Source organism: Colletotrichum gloeosporioides, assembly GCF_011800055.1.
Source record: "Colletotrichum gloeosporioides strain Lc1 chromosome Unknown consensus_79, whole genome shotgun sequence".
In the NCBI taxonomy this organism is placed as follows: Eukaryota; Fungi; Ascomycota; class Sordariomycetes; order Glomerellales; family Glomerellaceae; genus Colletotrichum; species Colletotrichum gloeosporioides.
Genome location: NW_025544724.1, coordinates 56497 through 75807, shown reverse-complemented (window position 1 = coordinate 75807; position 19311 = coordinate 56497). Strand labels below are relative to the sequence as shown.

The window sequence follows — 19311 nt, the reverse complement described above, 5'->3', positions numbered from 1 at the left end:
GCATAGTAGTTGTTTTTAGAAGATTCACAAAGCTGTCACGATGCACGTCTGACTGACTGAAAATGTCTTGGGAACAGAACTGACGAACCACGGTCTTGAGTACTTGTCCGAGGTCCGTGTACGCCGCTCTTCACGGAACGTTGGAATTGCCTTTGTCGCAAAACGAGATAATTCGTCAGCCCCATCACGGAAGCCATGGATGGCTTCCTCACGATTGTTGCAGTGGACCCTAATTGAAAGAAGGTTTGGGGGGACATAATGATGTTGCATAGCCTAGGAGCTATCGAGAAAAGTGTACAGCGGCTAAACGGAGCGGTTCCGCCCTACAGGAAAACCCCGTCACCAGCCCAATGGTTGCCTTATTTCCAGAGCAGTGGTAAAGGCAATGTGTGCCAAGTCGGATCGGCATCTTGACATGCAAATGGGCGCTGAGTCGACATATCATACGTGAGTGGTTTCCTGGAAACCTTAAAATAAGAAATCGACAATGCGCATGATTGCTTGACCGAAAAGGGAAGAGCAGGTTCTACCGAGACATCTCATCTAGATCTGACAAGGCCCCCCGCCCCCGCGCAAGAACCCCGACATGAGTCGAACGCGCGGATGTCCTTGGCGTGGCTAGGGCGCATCTTGGCAAGGTTGACTATTTTTGAAGCCTCTGGTCTTCGCGGCTAAGCAGGAAGTAGATATAAGCTTCGTTGGTTGTCACTTGGTATCCTTTTGACATCATTCGTCTCTTCTCATTTGTCGTGCAGGTACATGAACCTTTGCCGCCAACATGCTGTTCTCACAAAGAAGCGCCTGCGATCGTTGCCGAGCTCTTAAGAGCCGTTGCTCCAGAGAGTCTGGAGCTGCCAAGTGCGAGAGATGTCAACGCCTTCAGATTGACTGCTTCTACAGCCCGCCGAGAAGGATGGGCAGACCAGCGAAGAAGAGATTGGGACAGGAGAACACCAGTGCAGCGGTACCACCACCACAACCGCAACCTTCATCCAGTTACCGGCGCTCTTCAACAATGTCCAGCGCAACTATTCAGTCGAGCCAATCCGAACTGGTTCAAACACCAAACAACGATACGAACGAGTTTCAATATGGGTTGGGCATCATTCAAAGTCATCCTGCAGAGGATGCACCTTGGGCAGAGACTTTCGAAGACCCGTTACTTGGGCTTTTGCACAATAACGACCCGAAGATGGTGCCAACGGAGTGGATGGATCACGATTCACTGGGGTTCTTGGATCATCAGGACAGCACCATGATTTCCGACCACGGGCTTCCACTAACTCCCCCAACCACCATCGGATCTCTCCCGAATGGCTCGGACGACGCATGGATGCCCAGTTGTGAGCAACCAAGCGATTTTGGACATCCGGAATCGTTCGCATGCGACACCCTCCCGTCATCACCGGAACATGAGCCGAAATCCACGGAGCCCGCGACTCAGCGCCTGCTGGAGCTTCAGTCTCACTTGTTCGCCCGCCACATAGCAAAGGCGCAAAATATGGACAGCTTACCTGCTCTCATCAACACCACAGTCCACTCGACTGAGACCCTCATCGACATCGTGGAGGGCCTGCCGCAGCTCCGACCCAGTGTGGAGGGCCGGCGCTCCGCTTCGCCACTCTCGTCTTGGGGTGCCGGATCTGACCCTGCCGGCTTCAACGCGCCCGCTGCCACGTACGCGGCGCCGGACCCTCAGCTCCAGCAGAATCCGAGCCACGCAATCACAATTTCTCTTTTCATTACATGCTATCTTGTTCTTTTGGACTCTTACGATGAGCTGCTCTCAGCTCTGCGAGCACGTCTGCAGTGCTCCCGGCAAAGCCAGGGCCCGAGTCCAGCCAGCGACATGGGCCTGGCACAGCCATTCTTCAACAGCACACCAGGGGGAAACCTCAACAAGTTCAACCTTGTCAGCTCTTTCGACTTGGATGTCAACTCTGTTGTTTTCCTCTTGTCACGAATGATGAAGCGGTTGCACAAGTCCACGGAGAGCCGCTTCGTGGCCGTTTCGATGGAGAACCCTGCGATCAACCACATGAAGGGACAGAATCAAGGTGGATACCCGGTTAGGCATGGATCAATTAGCTATGATTTCCAGGATGGGGCCAGCCAGGATACAGATGCATTTTCGGAGCCGTCTCCGGGAGGTTCATTCTCTCCGATGATGATGATGGGGAATTACGCTCTGAGGGAAGTGAGCCAGAGACATCAAAGCGTGATGGAGTCACTGCGCGTCATTAGATGGCTGGCTGATGAATTATGACATAGCGTGCACCAATAAAAACAGAATTGCTTTTGCACGAATAAAGATGCGAATCTCATTTGACACATCGTGAGTTCTCCGCGAGTCGTCTCGATAGGTGTGTCCAAGCTTCCGTGACTCGGCCAAGGATCGAAACCGACTCACCACATGTACTCGGTATTGCGACTGGATTGCCATTGACAGGGGAAAAGGCCAGTCGTCGTAATACCCTGCCGCAAATCATCCCATGATGAGATGAGAGATTATTTCCACTGGTCACAACAGCCTTGAGTGAATCTATTAATAGCACCCACATGAGGACGAATCCAAACATTTGGAACTTCATCCCATCTTACCGGATGGCTCCGTAACGGTTGGTATGGTCATGCCCAACAAGAACACAGGCTGTAAAGGTCTCAAATCAAGCCTAATTATACCCTTTAAACACTGCTCGGAGATAATCTCGGGTCCTGTCAAATCTGGCAGTATCTGATGTGTTTTGCGGATTGAGTCAACGGCGAAGCAAACCTGCTCGGTGTCCGACTCGTTCTTGGCGGGCGCAGCTCGTCGGCGTCACAGCATTCGTGCGTCACAGACCAGTCGCGACGGCTTGGCACTAGCTAGTTGGAAGTAGTGCGCCGAGAGTCAGAACAAGATCTCCCAGGCCAAGTTATGAGCTGAACTGGGATTCAAGAGTCTGGATGAATTAAATGGTAGCGGCTAATAAGATCTGACCAGGACCTCTTAGATTCACGTGTACATTCCGGTGCTAGTGCGTGGGGTTCCGGTGTTTGAACTTTGAGCGGGACAATCTCCGCCTCCCTTATCTTATCTATTCCGCAGCGTCGGTAGTCATCGGAACTCAATTCCACGCCTAATCATCTTCGGAATCCAGAATACCAGACATGATTTTGACGTCTTGATCATCTGATTTACTTCAACACGTACAAACTTAGGCAACGATGGCCGGAACCAAGAATAAGACGTTGGCATTTGCATGTGAGCAGTGCAAGTCAGGCAAACGCAAGGTTAGTACCCCACCTCGAAGGGTGCATGGGAGCATGCAGCAGTGGAGATCATGTTGGTTGACATATTGGATATTGGAGTGCGATGGGGTCAAACCGAAGTGCTCGCTATGTTCTAGGCTAGGCAAACCTTGTACGTATGTTGAGCAGCGTCCAAAGAAGTAAGTTGCCTGCAGCCAGACAAACCCCGGGTGGTCTCGGGCGGAGTTAAACCGGACCTATCTAGGAGGAAGTACTGGGACGAAGACTATGTGAAAGGTCTCGAGCAGCAGGTGCAAGCTCTCCTCGCTGTCGTGAGACAGTATGAACGACAGTTTGGTATCTTGCCATCTACAGAAACGGCTCCGTTGCCACTCATCAAAGGCCTCATACCGGATGAACACCAGAATTTCGAATCGAACCTTGTCAATCATCGGCAGCAGGAGCACAGCGATGGCATCGAAGAGCCAATATTTCTCGCAGAAACATTGCGGAATCATGAAGATCTGCCTCCATTTTCTACCCATGAGAGATCTCCAGTGGCCTTGGAAGAGCTGAGTGTCATGATGTGGAGGATGAACCTGGGCGACGGCGCAGTCATCACCCAGGACGGCGACTCGGCTCTTTCTTATGAGATTGCAGCAGAGTGCGCTGTGGAATCTTCCCATATTTCACCCCCTGATGAAATCCTTCGCTACAGTCGAGACTCGAACTTATTATCGGAACTCGCATCAGTCTTCCTCGACAACATCAACCAAGAGCATCAATTTACACCATACACATCACCTTCATTTCTGGATCAATACCCGTACCAAAGTATCGATGAAACCTTCCTCCATACTGCCATTCTTGCAACAGGAGCCGCCTTTCTAGCAAGCCGAGACCCGAATATGGCCAAGGTGGGCGAGGACTTTGCGAAGTACGCAGAAAAGCTCGTCTTTGACTGTTGTCGCTATCGGCCCACCCTATCAGTAATTCAGGGAATGTGTATCCTATCGTTCAGATCCTTGTCGATTGGAAAAGATCACTTGGGCTGGATGTTCATCTCTATGGCCGGGGGTTTGTGCGTTCACTTACGACTACATGTTCTTGCGTTGGATGAATGTGCTGGGAGAGCCTTGAAGCCTACGTCGCCAGAGATCAGGACGTTCTGGATGTTCTACTTCGTCGACGTATCTGCAATCACTATCTTGGGGAGGAATTGTGCACTTCCGTGGCGGCGCGTCAACGTGCCCGAATTTCATACAACGTTGAACGCCGAAACCGCAGACTTGGCAGAGCTCTCATTCGCATGGCAGAGTCAGCTATGGTACACCCACGCTGAAGCCATGGACCAGATGTAAGTGACATAATCACCGCTAGCCACTTTCCTTGGAACTTATTCTAACGAGTTCAACTTGAGATTCGCCCCATCCTTTGAGAAGCTTGCTATGGCACAGCAAATCAGGCTTCTCGTATCGACGCTTGAGCAGCTCAATACCTTCTTCCGCTCCAAACCACACCAACTACACATGAACAATGACGCCCCAAAACCAATCGTTTTCTTTCACTTGCAGTATCATATGGCAATAATGATCATCATATCGTCTTTTCTGCGATCTTTCACCTCCTCGAACACCCCTGGTATCAACGAAGCCGAATCAAATAGTTCACTACTAGTACTACGATCTATCACTAGCGCTGCATCAGAGACAATACGCCTATGTCGGCTGTATCGAGACAGATACACCTTCACGATGGCACATCCGATCATAGTACATCATCTTTTAAGCGCGATTCTTGTGCATCTGATGAACGCCACCAGCAGTGACATCACTTTGAGGAGACAGAGCTCGCGTTGGTTACGGACAGGGATGGGGCTTATGGATGAACTGCGAGAGACATGGCCCACGCGCGTTAATAAGTGCATTCGTGTGGTCCGCGTGTTGGCTCAAAAATGGGGAGCAGTAGGTGCTCTTCCAATGGCATTCGCAGCTCCTGTTGAGCCATCCGCACAGGAAAGGGAGTCCCCACGACAAGATGCGAGCTATTTCAGTCGACTCAATGACCCAGCACAGACGAGTGTTGGGGTCTATGATGGCCACGATGCCACTCCCTTCAATGGGCATGCATGGCAAACCGGCGAGATGTCATCTGTATCAGAGCTATTAGGGGCTTTTGGAAGTTTATCCAGTTTGCCAGATCTGGGATGGTTGTACGAGGGTCAAGATTTTGATACAAGCGGAAGTTAGTCTAGAGATCTTTCTACTACTCCAGCCTGTGAGGCATCCCTCGAATATTTCCCAGATTCTCTTGAGTTGCCCTCTAGACTGATGTGCCTTTCACATGACTTATGCGCCTTCGGGGATAACCAACTCTCCAGTCTTGAGCCAAGCAATCGAGTTCGTCTTATGCTTCACAAATTCTCCCTCCACTTTAGGCACATACTCCGGGAAGCTGTCAACCATCTGGCTCAGCGTTCCCCACGAAGCCTGGCCATTAATATCGTACGTGACCGAGTTGTTGAAGCTAGTCGTGTTGAAGCTGTAGTAGAGAATGGGAACCTCCTCGAAGCTCACATTTGCAGCAACATACGCCACTCGGTTCCCGAGGGGATCGGTGACAAACGAAGCGCCCACGGAGGGCGTGAGGGAGTATGCGCCGCTCAGCACGGAGTAAACTGCCACAGTTCCGGTGTTGATCCACTCGTTCTCCCACCAGAGAGAAGTGTCGTCGTCGACGCCGGCGAGGTATGGGAACGGCGCCAGGTGGACGTGCTCGCGTTGGACATACATGTTGAAGGTCATGCTAGGGTACAGGTGTCTGCGAGCGAACGTCAGCTAATCACTCGTCTCCGGTGCGTGCGTTTTCAGTTGACGAGACTTACTCTCCGCATTCCAACATTCCCCAGCGACCGTAGTCGGTCTGCACGACCTTAAGACCGTCGGTAGTACCATCACTGAACATGTAGCGCTCGGCTCCAGACGGACGAAGCTTGCGACGGTGGTGCAAGACGTCGCCTTCAGGGCCAAGCAGGGATTGAGACATGTACATGAAGTCGCCATCTCTCTCGGCAAAATTGATGTTGGCGAAGATGCCGGCCTCTTGGACTGCAGCTATGAGGCGGCTCCACTGAGCATCGCCGACGACGATGGCGTTATCGATATACGAAGGCAGGTGATCTCGGGTGAAGTTGTAGTGACTGCTTGAGGAACCCTTGGGGAATCTGATTATTGCACCTGTCAGACATGCGGAAGAAGCGACTGCATTTCGAGGGAATTTTACCCAGGGAACCATAGTTCGGGGAAGACAATGAGGTCTGAGCCGGCGCTCTTAGCGTCGTTAATCAACTTGATACCTGCGTCGACAACCTCGCTGATGTTGAACGTCACGCCAGTAAAGTCGTAATTCGTGAGTGGCAACGGCCAATTGGGCGGAGGAGTGCGAACGAGAGCAACCGTGAGGTTTGCCCGGTCGACCGTGCTGTTGCTGAATGTGGGAGCGGCAAAGATACCATGAAAGGCTGCAAGAGCCACGAGAAGGCGCTTCGAAAACATTGCGATTGCAGTGGTCCGGGCAGCTAAACTTGTGATTGATGAGGGACCTTCTGGCTTGGGTTTATCTTCAGAAAATTCTGTGTAGTATGGCCATGCAAGACTTAAATATCTCACGTTTGTTCACACAGAGTCGGTCTCTTCTAAGCTAGGTAGTTTTCTCTAGCCGCATGTCGATGCCGAACATGATCTCCCAGAATCGAGAGCAAGGGACTTGAATCATGACGAATGTGATCACAATACGTAAGTGCATGCATCTCGGTGTATGGCGAGTGGGTTCATCTTACAACTGAGCCTTTTTTTTTTTTCTACGATCGTAGTTGTGCTATGCAATAATCTCGCGATGTTGAAGTTGGGGCAGATTTGGATTGTGCTATCTTGATAATGCGGAAGCTGAACTCCCGCACCGATCAAGCCACCGCCACGCTGTGATATGGGTCTCGGCGTTTGACCGGGGGGAGGGCCGGTGGCCGACATCGTATCGGCCCCACAGTCAGTGTAGTCGGTGATTGAAAAGACGAACCCCAAGACTTTCAACAGGCGGGGATCGGCCCGAATGAGCTTGCTCTTGACGATAAACATATAAAAAATTGCTCATCTTGTGGGTGTTCCCAAGTTTCCCCTGCAAAAGCTGGCGGGAACCCGGTGGGATGAATGATTATCTCACGTCACTGTCGAACAATACTTTCTAAGGTACGTCAATAGGTAATGTGCCCCTGGTCTTCTTCGAAAATGACTACGGCTCATGTTTGCTGGGTATTTCCACCGAAAGAGGATGAACACAGCATAAGAGCGTGGCAAAGGCTCGTTCTAGCCACGCTTGGTGGTAGTCATCCTTTCTCGCTTGAGCAAATTCAAGAGATCTCCAGGTGACCATGACTAACGTAAATAATTCAGAAGATAATGTTGTAAAATATGCTACATCTTAATCTTTCATCAGGTATGTGTCATATTGGCTGTCCACCGGCGGAAGACAAGAGTTCGCTTCTGCACCGAAGTGATACCTGGCGCCATGGACTGAATAGTTCGAGAAACACCAAGGCTCAGAACCTCCAGCATATCCGCTTTTGACACCTCTCCCAACAGCTTTACAAGCGCCACCAACAGCTTACATAGCGGGTGGTATGGACCATATTCCTTAACAATGACGATTTCCAACTCCAAGAGGAAGTCTTCAACATAAGAGTAGTCGTACTGTGGCCATGCCAGATCGTTCCTGAGAAGCCGATGACACAGGCGCCAGAAATTGACAATGAAAATGCGATGTCTGGTACGCTGAGCGTCTATCGATGGAGGGGCCATGGCTTGTTTGAGTCGTTGCAATGCTGATGGGTTCGTTACTTTTGCCAGGGCTCTTGAATACCCATGATGCTCTGCCTGAAACAAAAGCCGCACCTGACAACGAGCCTGATCAAGGCCCCTCGAGTTCCTCAATACCTTCAGGCTGCTCTGGGAGTGTTTCTTACGCCCGGCACGAAATCTGAACCGTTGATCACGAAAGTTTCTCTCGGCCATGCAGTACAAATCACCTATGCGTTCCCAGTTGAGGCCACCATCTCCTTTTGACCGCATCAAGTCGAGAAAGGAGAGGTTCTGAGCTGCTTTCCCGAAGGCTGCTTCGATGAAGCGGTCAATACAGTATTGCATCAGTTCCAGTGATCGGTAGGATGCAGGCCTAAGCATTTTGTTTGTGGACGGATTGGGAAGAACGGTTCTTCGTAGCCGCGTCTCATCCTCTCGTATCAATGGCTGGCCTTTTCGCTTCCTCGTAGGCTGTGATGGCTGCTCTGATCCTGGAGAAGCTGCTCGTCTCCTGTAAGTAGTCAGGCCCCATCGTTGAAGATGAGTCGCGCACGTTTTGGGCCTGCGTGGTATAGTTAGATCGGTCTACTTCGCCATGAAACCAAGATCTCGTCACATACGTGGCCATGAATCCATACTCACGACGTAGTATCTCAACAAGGTTCTGGCTAGTGCACGCTCTATGCAGCCATATTTCGGTGATCTTTGATTTCATCTCCTCCCACTGCACACGGGAAGGTGACTCGCTGTGCGTGATAGAGCCCCGAACGAACGACATAAGGTCGATTGTAGGTGAATTATGAAGGGCGGGTGGGACAAGACGTTTGCTCGTATCTTTCGAGACAAATATGAAGCGTGATCGGTTCTGAGATTGGACATAACAGGTTTGAGTAAGCTTAAGCCGCAGAAGACTGTTTTGCATTGTCAGCGAACACCTCATGTCCTGCGCCAGGGCTTGGTCGCACATGAACGGATTACCCCGCCCGCCTCCACGTCCTTGTGAGACCAACAACCATTTGGAAGAGGAGAAAACCAGATGACACTCATGATTGAGAGCCTCTATTTTGTTTGGCTAATGTTCGCGCAGTAGTGCGACTCGAGCTACCGGATGTTTGTTGGCGTATGCATGTGCGGTGCATGAGCTGCATGGCTGATCCCCAAAATCACACACGATGGTCCAGCCAGGCTGATCATCTATTGGCTGTTGAAATGTCCTTGCATATTGTCATGTACTGACGACATAGTACCACAGATATCTCGAGAGAATCATCGAGACCTTGTGCTCTGTCATCTGCAAGCTACGCTTTGCACGAGCTTGTAGATGGAGTGCTCTCAGACTCATAAAACACTGCCCGAATCCCCCAAAAGCTGTCAAGACTCTTCCTTCTTCAGGTCGCTTTTACTCTTACTTTCTATCTTTGAAAGAGCTTGTAATCCTCTGGCTCTTGCGTGTTTTTTTGATTGCCCAATCGATCTTCTCGGAATCTTGATAGCTGAAAGGCTACCTGCCACAACACCTCTACCGACCTGCCTCCCTCTGAAGACCTCGTCTATAAGCACTGCCATCGATACTCCGTTACTACCATCGTTCCATACTTGCCAAAATGGTGTCGAGCAGATGGTCCGATATCACATCGTCTAGTACCCTGTCCCATAAGTCTATCAAGACAGAGGTCAGCGCCGTCGCTGGTGTTGTGGTGAAGGAGAGGAACGATGAGAGCCTAACGATCGGTGTCGTACGGAAGCAGAGCTTGGATGAGCTGGAGAAGGTATGCGCAGAAGGTCCGAAGCTACTTGGACTCATCCGACGAAAACGTGAGTATCTTGGCATCATGCTACCCCGCCGACGGTCCTGCTGACCAGTCACTCAAGCCCCTCCAATGCTCTTCACCACTGCCCAAGGGCTTCAAGACACCATCGCAGCGATCAAGACCAGATCCAAGCACCACATTCTCAATCTGCTAGTCAGCCCTGACGTGGATGAGATCTGGTTCCATGTCCCATCGCACTTCGACCAGCTGAAAGTCCTCCGATGCGCGGCAGAAGGTACTAAGGGGAAGCTCTATGTCGATGGATCGTCCACTTATAACAACGTCCGTTTGGATAAGTGGCAAGCACACCGACATAAACATCACACTCTACTCCTAGGTCACAAACGAGGGGTCCGGATTAGGCTCGCCGACATTGCCAACATTCCAAACTGGGCACGATGTCGAAACCAGTTCACCCAGTCGGAACAGGCCGAGCTACGTCAGCACTTCGACACGCTGTCCGGTAAAACTCGCTGGAATGATGTAAGGGGAGTGGTCTCAGCGATCGTAGGTCTCGCCGTCGGGACTGTGATACTCAAGATCGCTGCGAATGCAGCAGTGGGCGGTGTCTATGTCAAGTACGCCTTTGGTTTCCATGCTCTGGAGCTCGGTGCGGCTGGTGCCAAAGCTGCCACTGTCTTCACCGCAGCAGGGCCGGGCGTTGTAATGGGAGTAACTGCCGCGGCAGCTGTCTATTTCATACCATGGGAGAGTCTTATGGACTGGCTGAAAGGAGCACTGTCCTTTCTTTGGGACAAGGTTTGTGCTGTCTGGGAGCGATTTAAAGATTGGGTCATGCATTTGTTTGGGGGCCACACCGGGCCCAGACCGATGGAGTTTGCTGTGTAGGATGGATGAGAGCATGGCGCATGTGTTGGCATGCTGGACTCTTTTCTGCAATGTGCTGATTTTCTTCCGAACTTCCGTTGTCGAGCTCCAAGGTGGTTGTATCATTTGGTGGCGGCGTGCCTCAGGTAAGTCTGGTCTCATTTTCCCCGTGCAGTTTATGACAGACCTCATAGTAATTCAACTTTTATCTTTCCCTCGTCGTGCTTAGAGAAGTATACTGCTCCAATAAATATGGGAATCATATTAGACCCGACAAGCGAAGATTCCAGGATAGATGGACTTGAAAGAATGCGACAAAGGGTAACATCCGGGATACAATGAGTGTGGCTTCGGGAAAAATCAAATTCATTGATGACGGGATACAGCAAAACGGAGTAATTTTGTTATGGTCAAACCAGACCATCCTGAAGCTGTGATTCGAAGCAGTGCTCGCACAAATATGCAACAGTCTAAAAGCAACCTATCTTTCAAGGCCACCGCGGCCTGCATGCTGAAAACTCCAAAAACACCGTGCCAATGCCAATGCCCCTGTGAAAGCCACCGGCGTTTCAATGCAAGGATGGGATATAACTCGCTCTAAACAGCGACGCCGACCATACCATCATACGCGCGATCAACGGTGCGACCACCCATTCCAGGGATGGTTCTCAGCTGTGCCAGGGACTCAATGTTCCCGCCCTGCTCTTCCGGCATCTCCTCGAGGTAGTCAACCAGGTCCTGTGCCTTCTTGGATCCGAAGCCGTGGAGGCTCTTGATCTGTGCGAGGTCGCGGGAATTGACAATGTTCAACAAAGACTGCGTCTGTGGGGACGCGGGTCCGCTGGGTTCGGGGAGAGGCAGCCTGGTGGCAGGCTTTGTCGACTTGGCCTTTCGGCTCTTCGACTTGGCGGCGACATCGACGAAGCTCATATCTTCGTCTGCCTCGGCGTGCTGGAACTCGTCGTCACTGTCGTACGCGACCCGTCTGCGCTTCTTCTCGTGTCTATCACGCTTGCTAGGAGAGGGCATGCCCACCTCGATTGCGAGGCTGTTACCAATCTTTGACCTCAACTTTTCAATCTTGCCTAGCAGCTTCGCCTGTCCCGGGAAAAACGGGAGGGCAAGCTCGTACATCTTGAGCGCCCCAACATCGTCACCATGCTCCTTTGCTTGTCTGGCAGCCAGCAGATAGCGGAGTCCTTCAGAGCGGCTGTCATCTCGGTCACGCTCCTCGTTCTCAATCCGGCGCTCCAATGCCTCCAGGCGACGCTGCACCGCTTCGTTGATATCGGGGTGGGCAGCTGCCGGCGCAGGCTCGATCTCCTTGTTTTCCCTAGACTTGAGGATCTCGCTGACCTTCTTCTCCACAAGGGCCTCTAACTGCTCTGCAGAGATTGACAGCTTCTGCTGAGCTGGCTGGGCCGAGGAGGCAGGACGAGCCAGCTTCGAGACCTTGGGCGCTGCCTCCTTCTCCACAACGATGGCCGGCTTGCGGATTTGGGTAGTGTTTGCAGTAGGGCGGGTGGGGGCAGCCGGCTTGTTACGATCAGCGAACACGTTGAAGGCCTTTACTGGGCGGGTAACGTCCTCCTTCTTTTCCTTCTCCTTGGCAGCGATCGTACCACTGTGGATATTGTGAACGTTCGCCAGCGGGCGGAGAGGTTGGCGGTGTGCAAGTGTGGAGTTGGCGGAGTTCGTGCGGGGCACCTGCTTGAAGACGACTTCGTTCTCGATCTCGCGGACCTCGATTCGCTTGGCTCTGGAGCTGACGTTCAAACTGCTCAGGGTATCGAGGTGGTAGCTGCGGATGGGTGCGAGGTTGAGAATCATGATGGTGATGCCGTTGTTCTGGCCGAGGCTGAGAATACGAGTCATCTTGGACTCGCGGTATGGAATTCGCTTATCCCCACGACCAATGGCATCGATACACTGAGACAGAACGAACAGACTCTTGTTGATGGCGGCAGACTCGACAAGTCTCTCCTTGCCGTTGTCCGTCCGGCGGTTATCCTCCGAGCCTGCCAAATCAATGGCCGATGCGGTGCTCTCGCGGATGGTGTCTCCCGTCGTCTGCGTGACCTTCACTCTCAAAATAGCGTGACTTCGACTGCTGTGAGCATTAAGCTTCGTGGCGGCGGTGACGCGGTTGTTGTTCGCTTCGATGTAGAGCTTCGAGAAGTCTTGGAGGTCCTCGCATGCCCGTTCTGAAAGACCCACGACCTGGGTCTTTCCATCCTTCTCGCGGAGAGGGAGACCTGAAGCGCTGCGCTTCTCTGGGGGTTCGAACAGGTCAAAGACCTTGTCATTGTAGATTTCGTAGTAGGACAGGGCAACATCGACCGTCGTGTTGCCTCCCGAGTCCTTGGCGATCTTCTTGCCGCGTCGGTAGACTCCGCTCAGCAATCTGGGGATGACGCCTCGGTCGGCCAGCTTCAAGCCGCCGCGCATGGTGTGCGTCTTTCCGGTTCCCGTGACTCCGTATGCGAAAATGGTGACATCGAGGCCTTGGAAGAGCGCCTTGAGGTGGGGCGCGACTGGTGAAGTTAGTACAAGATGGAACGCGTTATCTCGAAATTGGCGTGTATCGCGTACCCTCGGCGGTGAAGAGCTCCTCCTGCGTCGTAACCTGGTCGTAAACACTTTGGAACGCGAAGGAGAACTCTTCGGTCTCGTTCTTGGGGTTCGGGATCTTGACGAGCGTGGCGTGCTTGCCCTCCTCGGAGCTGTCAGCCCGGACGATGGTGTCCTTGTCCAGCTCCTTCTCGAGGAGAGGGCGAATGCGGGCGACCACACGAACCGACATCGTGGGCCACAGTCAGTCCAGGATTACTTGGGAGGAGGTAGCAAGCTGCCTGGACACGCTGGTGAGGAACAGATTGGAGACAGAGACGCAGAGCGAAGCGTGTCGTCGTCGCCGTCGTGTCGGTTTCGAGGGGACGCGAAGGCGGGAAATTGGTTTGATGAGAAAGAGATTTGACGATTTCGAGGTTGCCTAAGGTTTCCAAGTTGGAAGGGTTCAGGCGTGGATTCGACGGATTCAGTGTTGTGCAAGGAATATGCAAAAGTGAGGGTCCGAGACCCTTGTCAACAGGCCCGCGTCATAAGTCGTCGCCGGGGTGATGGCGCTAAGCCGTTCGCGAAGGTGAGCGGTGAAAGGAGACGTACCTGATGCGGTCTTACCTAAGCACTGGGAAGGTGGGCAGGCACGGGTCAGGTCCTGGACCTTCCCACCTTCCTCAACCCAAGAGTCTCGGGCCGGAAGCCAGGTTCTCCCGGCCCCCGCCAGCTCCGCTCCGATTTTTTGCCGTTGCATCTTCAATTCGTGATCGAGCCGCCGGGAGCTGCTGGTCTGGAGCTTCGAGGTCACGATCCAACGACCGACGTCATCACCCCCCCAAATGTCCGCCATGCGTGCCCAATTGTCCCTGCTGAGGACAGCTCGCGGTGCGCGACCGGGGCAGACGCCCTCCTACGTCTGCCGGCAGTGCAGGAGCATCCAAATCAGTGCGGCGCCGACGACTGAAGCTCCAAAGGTTGGCGGGGATGTTTTCAGAGCTCGAGGCACCGCCCTGAGGGACTCGGCCGGTATGCGATTACCTTTGAGGGACTATGACGGGGCTGCATGCTAATGTGTTGATATGCAGATGCCCGCTTTGAGGTCCTCGGCTCGCCCTATTCCCTCCTCTCCGTCACCCTGTCTGCCTCGCAACAGCTCTACACGAGGAGAGGCACTCTCGTTGCCGTCGCGGGCAAGGCTGAGAATGTGAGGGAACATACTACGACGAACACCATCGATAGTGCTGACCTTCCATATAGGCCCAATCCACACTCTCGATTCTTTCCCCCTTGACACGAGCCTTCCTCGGCGTTCCTTTCCTCTATCAGCGCATTTCCTCCTCGACGCCTCTGACGGCTCTCATTTCCACAAAGTCGCCAACCACGACGTTTTCTGTCCTCCACCTCGATGGCACGACCGACTACATGATCACCCAGCGCAATGCGCTCCTCGCATGGACGGGACACACTCTTTCCGTATCTCCCCGCATCGCTCGTGGTCTCTCCGTCGCCCACTGGGGAAACACCCACCTTACCGGCCGTGGCCTGGCAGCGCTGTCATCTCCGGGCCAGATCTACGAGCTCAACCTTTCCGAGGGCGAAGAGTTCGTTGCCCATCCGTCCCACGTGGTCGCATACTCAGTTTCCCGGAATCCCCCTCTCCCCTTCCGCCTCAAGTCCAATATCCTGCGCTTCCAGGTCCCAAGCATCACTGGCCTCCTTCCCGAGACCGAGTTCGTCAAGAACATGCGAGACACCAGCACCTACAAGACGCTCGCGCGCTGGCTCTTCTCTTTGCGAACAACGCTGCGTCGCACCATCTGGGGCGACCGCCTGTTCCTCCAATTCCGCGGACCTACTACCATCCTGATGTCCAGCAGGGGCGTCAGAGTCGCTGACTCTCTCACCAACAAGGAAGTCAACGAGATCGCGGACGCGCCTGCTGGCGTTGCTGCCGAGGCAGTTGAGCTCACCACAAAGCCCAAAGCCGAGGCCAAGCCGCCCGCCTCAGTCGAGCAGGGCCCCTCTGCCATTCATGTCGCCAACATCAGCCGCGACGGCAAGGTCAACTTTGAGGACGCCAAGGATCTGAAGGAGTTTGTGAGGTAGAATCACCATGAAGCCGGAGTTAAGAACAAGGCGTTGCTACGCCGCAAAGGATTGTTCACAATCACACCACGCAGCCACAAGGCTGACAAATGTACATCTACTGTGTAATACAACAGATCAAACTTGAGCACCAGGAGAGACGCGGCTCGGTTGCGGGCGCGTGAGACGGGCCTCTGTCCGGACCAGATATGTCAGCCGCGGGTGTGCGGACTCAGATACGAATGCATTTCGACGTGAGATTGGATCTCGGAGATCTGATGTGTCTCGTTCTCCGACTGATAACGGCCCAATCTCCAGCAAACAAGCCCCGACGCATTGGTGTTCCATCAAAAGAAGCTTGGTTGACGGCGCGCACGTCTATTCCACGTGGTGGCTTCACTATGCACAGAGGCCAAAGTCGCTGGGACTGGTGTCAATATCTACGTACATTCTAGCTATTTAGCGTACCTGAAAACACTGGCTCGATTTCCGAGGCGAAAGCCGAGCACACCCTTTGCAACCGTTTGCGCCCAGTGATTGGAAGAGGTTCAACGTGCCATTGCAATTCCAGATGTTCGGGCCTGGCGTTTTCGTCTCAACGCCGAGCCAAAGGGACCATGCGCGCCCCCCACATCGGAAGCCAGCTCCGGGCCAGGATATTTCCCCCGGAGTCAGATCTCATCATCTCGCAGCCATTTCGGTCTTGTCAGGCGCTGAAGAACCAGATTATGGGATTCGCAACCTGATGCATGGCGACTCTCTGGAATCTCAATCTGGGAGCGCCGCGAATTAACTTGCTTACCAACTGTGCAGCCAACTTACGCATCTTACCGGCAACAAAATGCCGTCTGAAGAAAAAAAAAAAAATGAAAACGCAATAGTTCTCGTGGCCATTGAGGACCGCTGACCGACTTTTTAAGCGCTAAGCTGCACTGGCTGATTCCTTTTGCAAGTAGCTTTTTCGCATTAGTCTCTTCGGGAAAAGAAGAAGAAAAGAGTGACACGATCTCCGACGTCCACTACGGTGTGGAAAACCAGACTGTTTCTTCCACGGTCGCTCTCTGCAGGCCAGGGAGCCACAGAAGACGCGGACATCACCCCGAGATGTATCAAAATAACTGACACTGTTAGCAACGCAATTATTGATCTCCTTCCCGGCAATTTACGTACTTCGGCCGGGCAAAACGAACGGTTCTTGAACGAACTACAGATACCCAACGCGGTAAAGAGCTATCAAACGGCCGAAGCTGTTTAACCCCGGGCGGCGTGGAGCCCAGCCCAACCCCCTCTTCCCCGAGTCCCCAGAATCTCAGAGGGAGTGACCCAGAATTGCGTCGATCAAGAAGAGCATGGCGTCTAAACCCGAGCATGGGTCTGTCAGAGGGCTGTCAGAAGGAAAGCTGGCGGCAGCCTACTGCGTGCCCGCACACACTGGTGCTGCTTTTTCTCCGAGCCTGGCAAGAATGCCATGGTAAAGAGCGAGAAGAACGCGAGCCTGGAGTGTCGAATTTGCCGTGTCTCTACCTCATCTGCCTGGCTCTCCAATTATTAATCTTGCTCATCCTGCCAGCTGAGCCGCATCATGACAAACGGGCATTGTGTATCCGCCATTGTTTGACTCCGTCGCTTGAAGGCTTCCTCAGAAGACACAAAGTGCGTCGAGCTGCCATCCGATCTCGTCCCTCGAGACAAGCTCGCCACCACGAGAGGAACGCGACAGACAGCCACCCGGCCCCACCACATCTCATCGGCCAGCAGGGTTCTTGTGTTCGAGAATTTTTCGCCTGGGACGATCAACAAAAGGGGTGCATTGAGATCTCCCACTCGAGAGGCTTCCCCCCCCAAATAATAACGATATTGAACCAAGGGAACAGCACATCGATTGCTGAGAGGAAGGCCAATCCCAAACACCAACTCCCATCGCAGCGATGCGCTCCAACGACGCCCTCTCGACGTCGTCCAACTCCTCGACCGTGATGGAGAAGCCACAAGCCCCCGCAAGGACGGACCCAGAAAAGACGAAGGAGACGGGGGACCGCTCGCCCTACGGGACATCCACCCGCCATCCATCAATGGAGCGCATCCCCTCCCAGCAGCGCGAGACCGAGGCAAACATCTACCCGGAACCCGCCAACGTCGCCGAGGCCGACATCGAAAAGGGCGGCTTGGCGTCGCCGGCCGCCGACAGGCAGGATGCCAAGAAAGACGGCGACGCACCCGCGGCGCCACCCGCAGCCGCCGCGCCGGGCTTCAACCCCGCCGACTTCCCGGACGGCGGCACACAGGCCTGGCTCGTCGTCTTTGGCGGTTGGTGCGCGCTGTTCTGCACGTTCGGGCTGATTAACTGCGTTGGCGTCTTCCAGGCGTATTACCTGGAGGGCCCGTTGAGGGGATATCCTTCTTCGACGGTGTCGTGGATTACGAGTTTGCAGGTGTGGACGATGACGTTCATGGGCGCTTTGGTAGGTTTGCCATTTTCCAATCGAAGTGCTGTCGCTGACTGGCCGTAGTTCGGTCGCTTGTACGACTCATACGGCCCGAAATACCTCCTCTACGGAGGCACCATCGTTTACGTCTTTGGCCTGATGATGACCTCGCTGTCGACGCAGTACTACCAGTTCATCCTCGCCCAAAGTCTGGTATCCTCCATCGGATCCAGCGCCGCCTTCAACGCCTGCATGGCCTCCGTCACGTCGTGGTTCTTCCGCCGCAGAGGTGCCGCCTTGGGCATCATGGTCTCGGGGTCCTCGCTCGGCGGCGTCATCCTGCCCATCATGATGTCCAAGATGATCCCGCAAGTCGGCTTCCCGTGGGCCATCCGCACCGTCGCCTTCCTGTTCCTCTTCCTGCTGAGCATCGCGTGCTTGACGGTCAAGTCGCGCCTGCCGCCCAGGCCGCGGCCCTTCGTCCTGCAAGAGTACCTCGACGGCTTCCGCCAGCCCGCCTTCGCCATCACCATCTTCGGCCTGTTCCTCTTCTTCTGGGGCATGTTTCTGCCGTTTAACTTTGTCATCCTACAGGCGCGGGCGCAGGGCATGGACGAGAACCTGGTGATCTACCTGCTCCCCATCATGAACGCCGTCAGCATTCTCGGCCGCATCATCCCGGGCATCGTCGCCGACAAGATGGGCCGTTTCAACGTCATGATCCTCATCACCTTCATCAGCGCCCTCTTCTGCCTCGCGCTCTGGATCCCGGGCAAGAGCAACGCCGCCATCATCGTCTTCCTGGTCATCTTCGGTTTCTCGTCGGGCGGTTTCATCTCACTGGCCCCGGCGCTGATTGCCCAGATCTCGGACATTAGACAGATTGGCATCCGGACCGGAACCGCGTTTGCCGTTCAGTCCTTTGGCGCGTTGACGGGCAGCCCCATTGCTGGCGCGATTGTCGCGTCGCAGGGTGGCAGCTTCCTCGGCCTGCAGCTGTTCTGCGGGTTCGCTATGCTCGCGGCTGTGGGCGTGTTCATCGCTGCGCGTACGGTACAGGTTGGACTGAAGTTGAAGGTTGTATAATTGAGTTTGGTTTATCGAGGAGGCGAAAGTTTAACGGGCGGAGAGCCGTCCTGGGGACGGACATTTCGGCCTACAAACACGGACCTTCGGCTCCGTACGGTGGCCATTTATGCCGCTCATCCGGCTTGTGGCATTGATCCAAAGAATCGAGCCAAGGGATATCAAAGATGGTCCATGATCGGTGACGGGTCTGAGGCCGTAAGAAAACGTTTAGAGACGCCGGTCGGGACGAAGAAGGGATTGACGCTGTGGATACTTGATACCAAAACACGCACTTGCGTTCGCGGGCGAAAACATAGAACAATAGTAATGATACACCACTCATTAAGATTTGGCTTCCCGTCCCCTGTGTATTTTATGAGTTCTTGGCAGGAAGAGAGACGGATCTCCCCCACATCAAGTCCGGAGTGCCACGTCTAAGACAGGAACGCC

General features: G+C 53.7%; 8 protein-coding genes across 8 annotated transcripts; 5 read left to right on the top strand and 3 right to left on the bottom strand.

The window, feature by feature from the left end:
* Nucleotides 1–1015: 1015 nt before the first annotated feature.
* On the top strand, nt 1016–2266 carry GCG54_00015447 (uncharacterized protein; the record flags this gene model as incomplete). Its single annotated transcript, XM_045415231.1, has 1 exon — nt 1016–2266. The coding sequence occupies one exon, from the start codon at nt 1016–1018 to the stop codon at nt 2264–2266; it is 1251 nt and encodes a 416-aa protein (XP_045259229.1).
* A 1546-nt stretch (nt 2267–3812) lies between these two features.
* Nucleotides 3813–5480, top strand: GCG54_00015446 (uncharacterized protein; the record flags this gene model as incomplete). The annotated part of the gene is made up of 2 exons (XM_045415230.1): nt 3813–4588; nt 4652–5480. The coding sequence occupies 2 exons, from the start codon at nt 3813–3815 to the stop codon at nt 5478–5480; spliced, it is 1605 nt and encodes a 534-aa protein (XP_045259228.1).
* Nucleotides 5481–5579: 99 nt separating this feature from the next.
* GCG54_00015445 (Cyanide hydratase) lies at nt 5580–6785 on the bottom strand (the record flags this gene model as incomplete). Its single annotated transcript, XM_045415229.1, has 3 exons — nt 5580–6051; nt 6116–6454; nt 6514–6785. The coding sequence occupies 3 exons, from the start codon at nt 6783–6785 to the stop codon at nt 5580–5582; spliced, it is 1083 nt and encodes a 360-aa protein (XP_045259227.1).
* Nucleotides 6786–7718: 933 nt separating this feature from the next.
* GCG54_00015444 (uncharacterized protein) lies at nt 7719–8465 on the bottom strand (the record flags this gene model as incomplete). The annotated part of the gene is made up of 1 exon (XM_045415228.1): nt 7719–8465. The coding sequence occupies one exon, from the start codon at nt 8463–8465 to the stop codon at nt 7719–7721; it is 747 nt and encodes a 248-aa protein (XP_045259226.1).
* A 1223-nt stretch (nt 8466–9688) lies between these two features.
* On the top strand, nt 9689–10744 carry GCG54_00015443 (uncharacterized protein; the record flags this gene model as incomplete). Its single annotated transcript, XM_045415227.1, has 2 exons — nt 9689–9899; nt 9957–10744. The coding sequence occupies 2 exons, from the start codon at nt 9689–9691 to the stop codon at nt 10742–10744; spliced, it is 999 nt and encodes a 332-aa protein (XP_045259225.1).
* A 576-nt stretch (nt 10745–11320) lies between these two features.
* GCG54_00015442 (Kinesin-like protein KIF22) lies at nt 11321–13526 on the bottom strand (the record flags this gene model as incomplete). The annotated part of the gene is made up of 2 exons (XM_045415226.1): nt 11321–13257; nt 13316–13526. 2 exons carry the CDS (start codon nt 13524–13526, stop codon nt 11321–11323), a joined length of 2148 nt encoding a protein of 715 aa, XP_045259224.1.
* Nucleotides 13527–14121: 595 nt separating this feature from the next.
* On the top strand, nt 14122–15388 carry GCG54_00015441 (Altered inheritance of mitochondria protein 24; the record flags this gene model as incomplete). Its single annotated transcript, XM_045415225.1, has 3 exons — nt 14122–14308; nt 14368–14486; nt 14540–15388. The coding sequence occupies 3 exons, from the start codon at nt 14122–14124 to the stop codon at nt 15386–15388; spliced, it is 1155 nt and encodes a 384-aa protein (XP_045259223.1).
* A 1907-nt stretch (nt 15389–17295) lies between these two features.
* On the top strand, nt 17296–18879 carry GCG54_00015440 (Fujikurins efflux protein; the record flags this gene model as incomplete). Its single annotated transcript, XM_045415224.1, has 2 exons — nt 17296–17829; nt 17878–18879. The coding sequence occupies 2 exons, from the start codon at nt 17296–17298 to the stop codon at nt 18877–18879; spliced, it is 1536 nt and encodes a 511-aa protein (XP_045259222.1).
* Between the last annotated feature and the right edge of the window lie 432 nt (nt 18880–19311).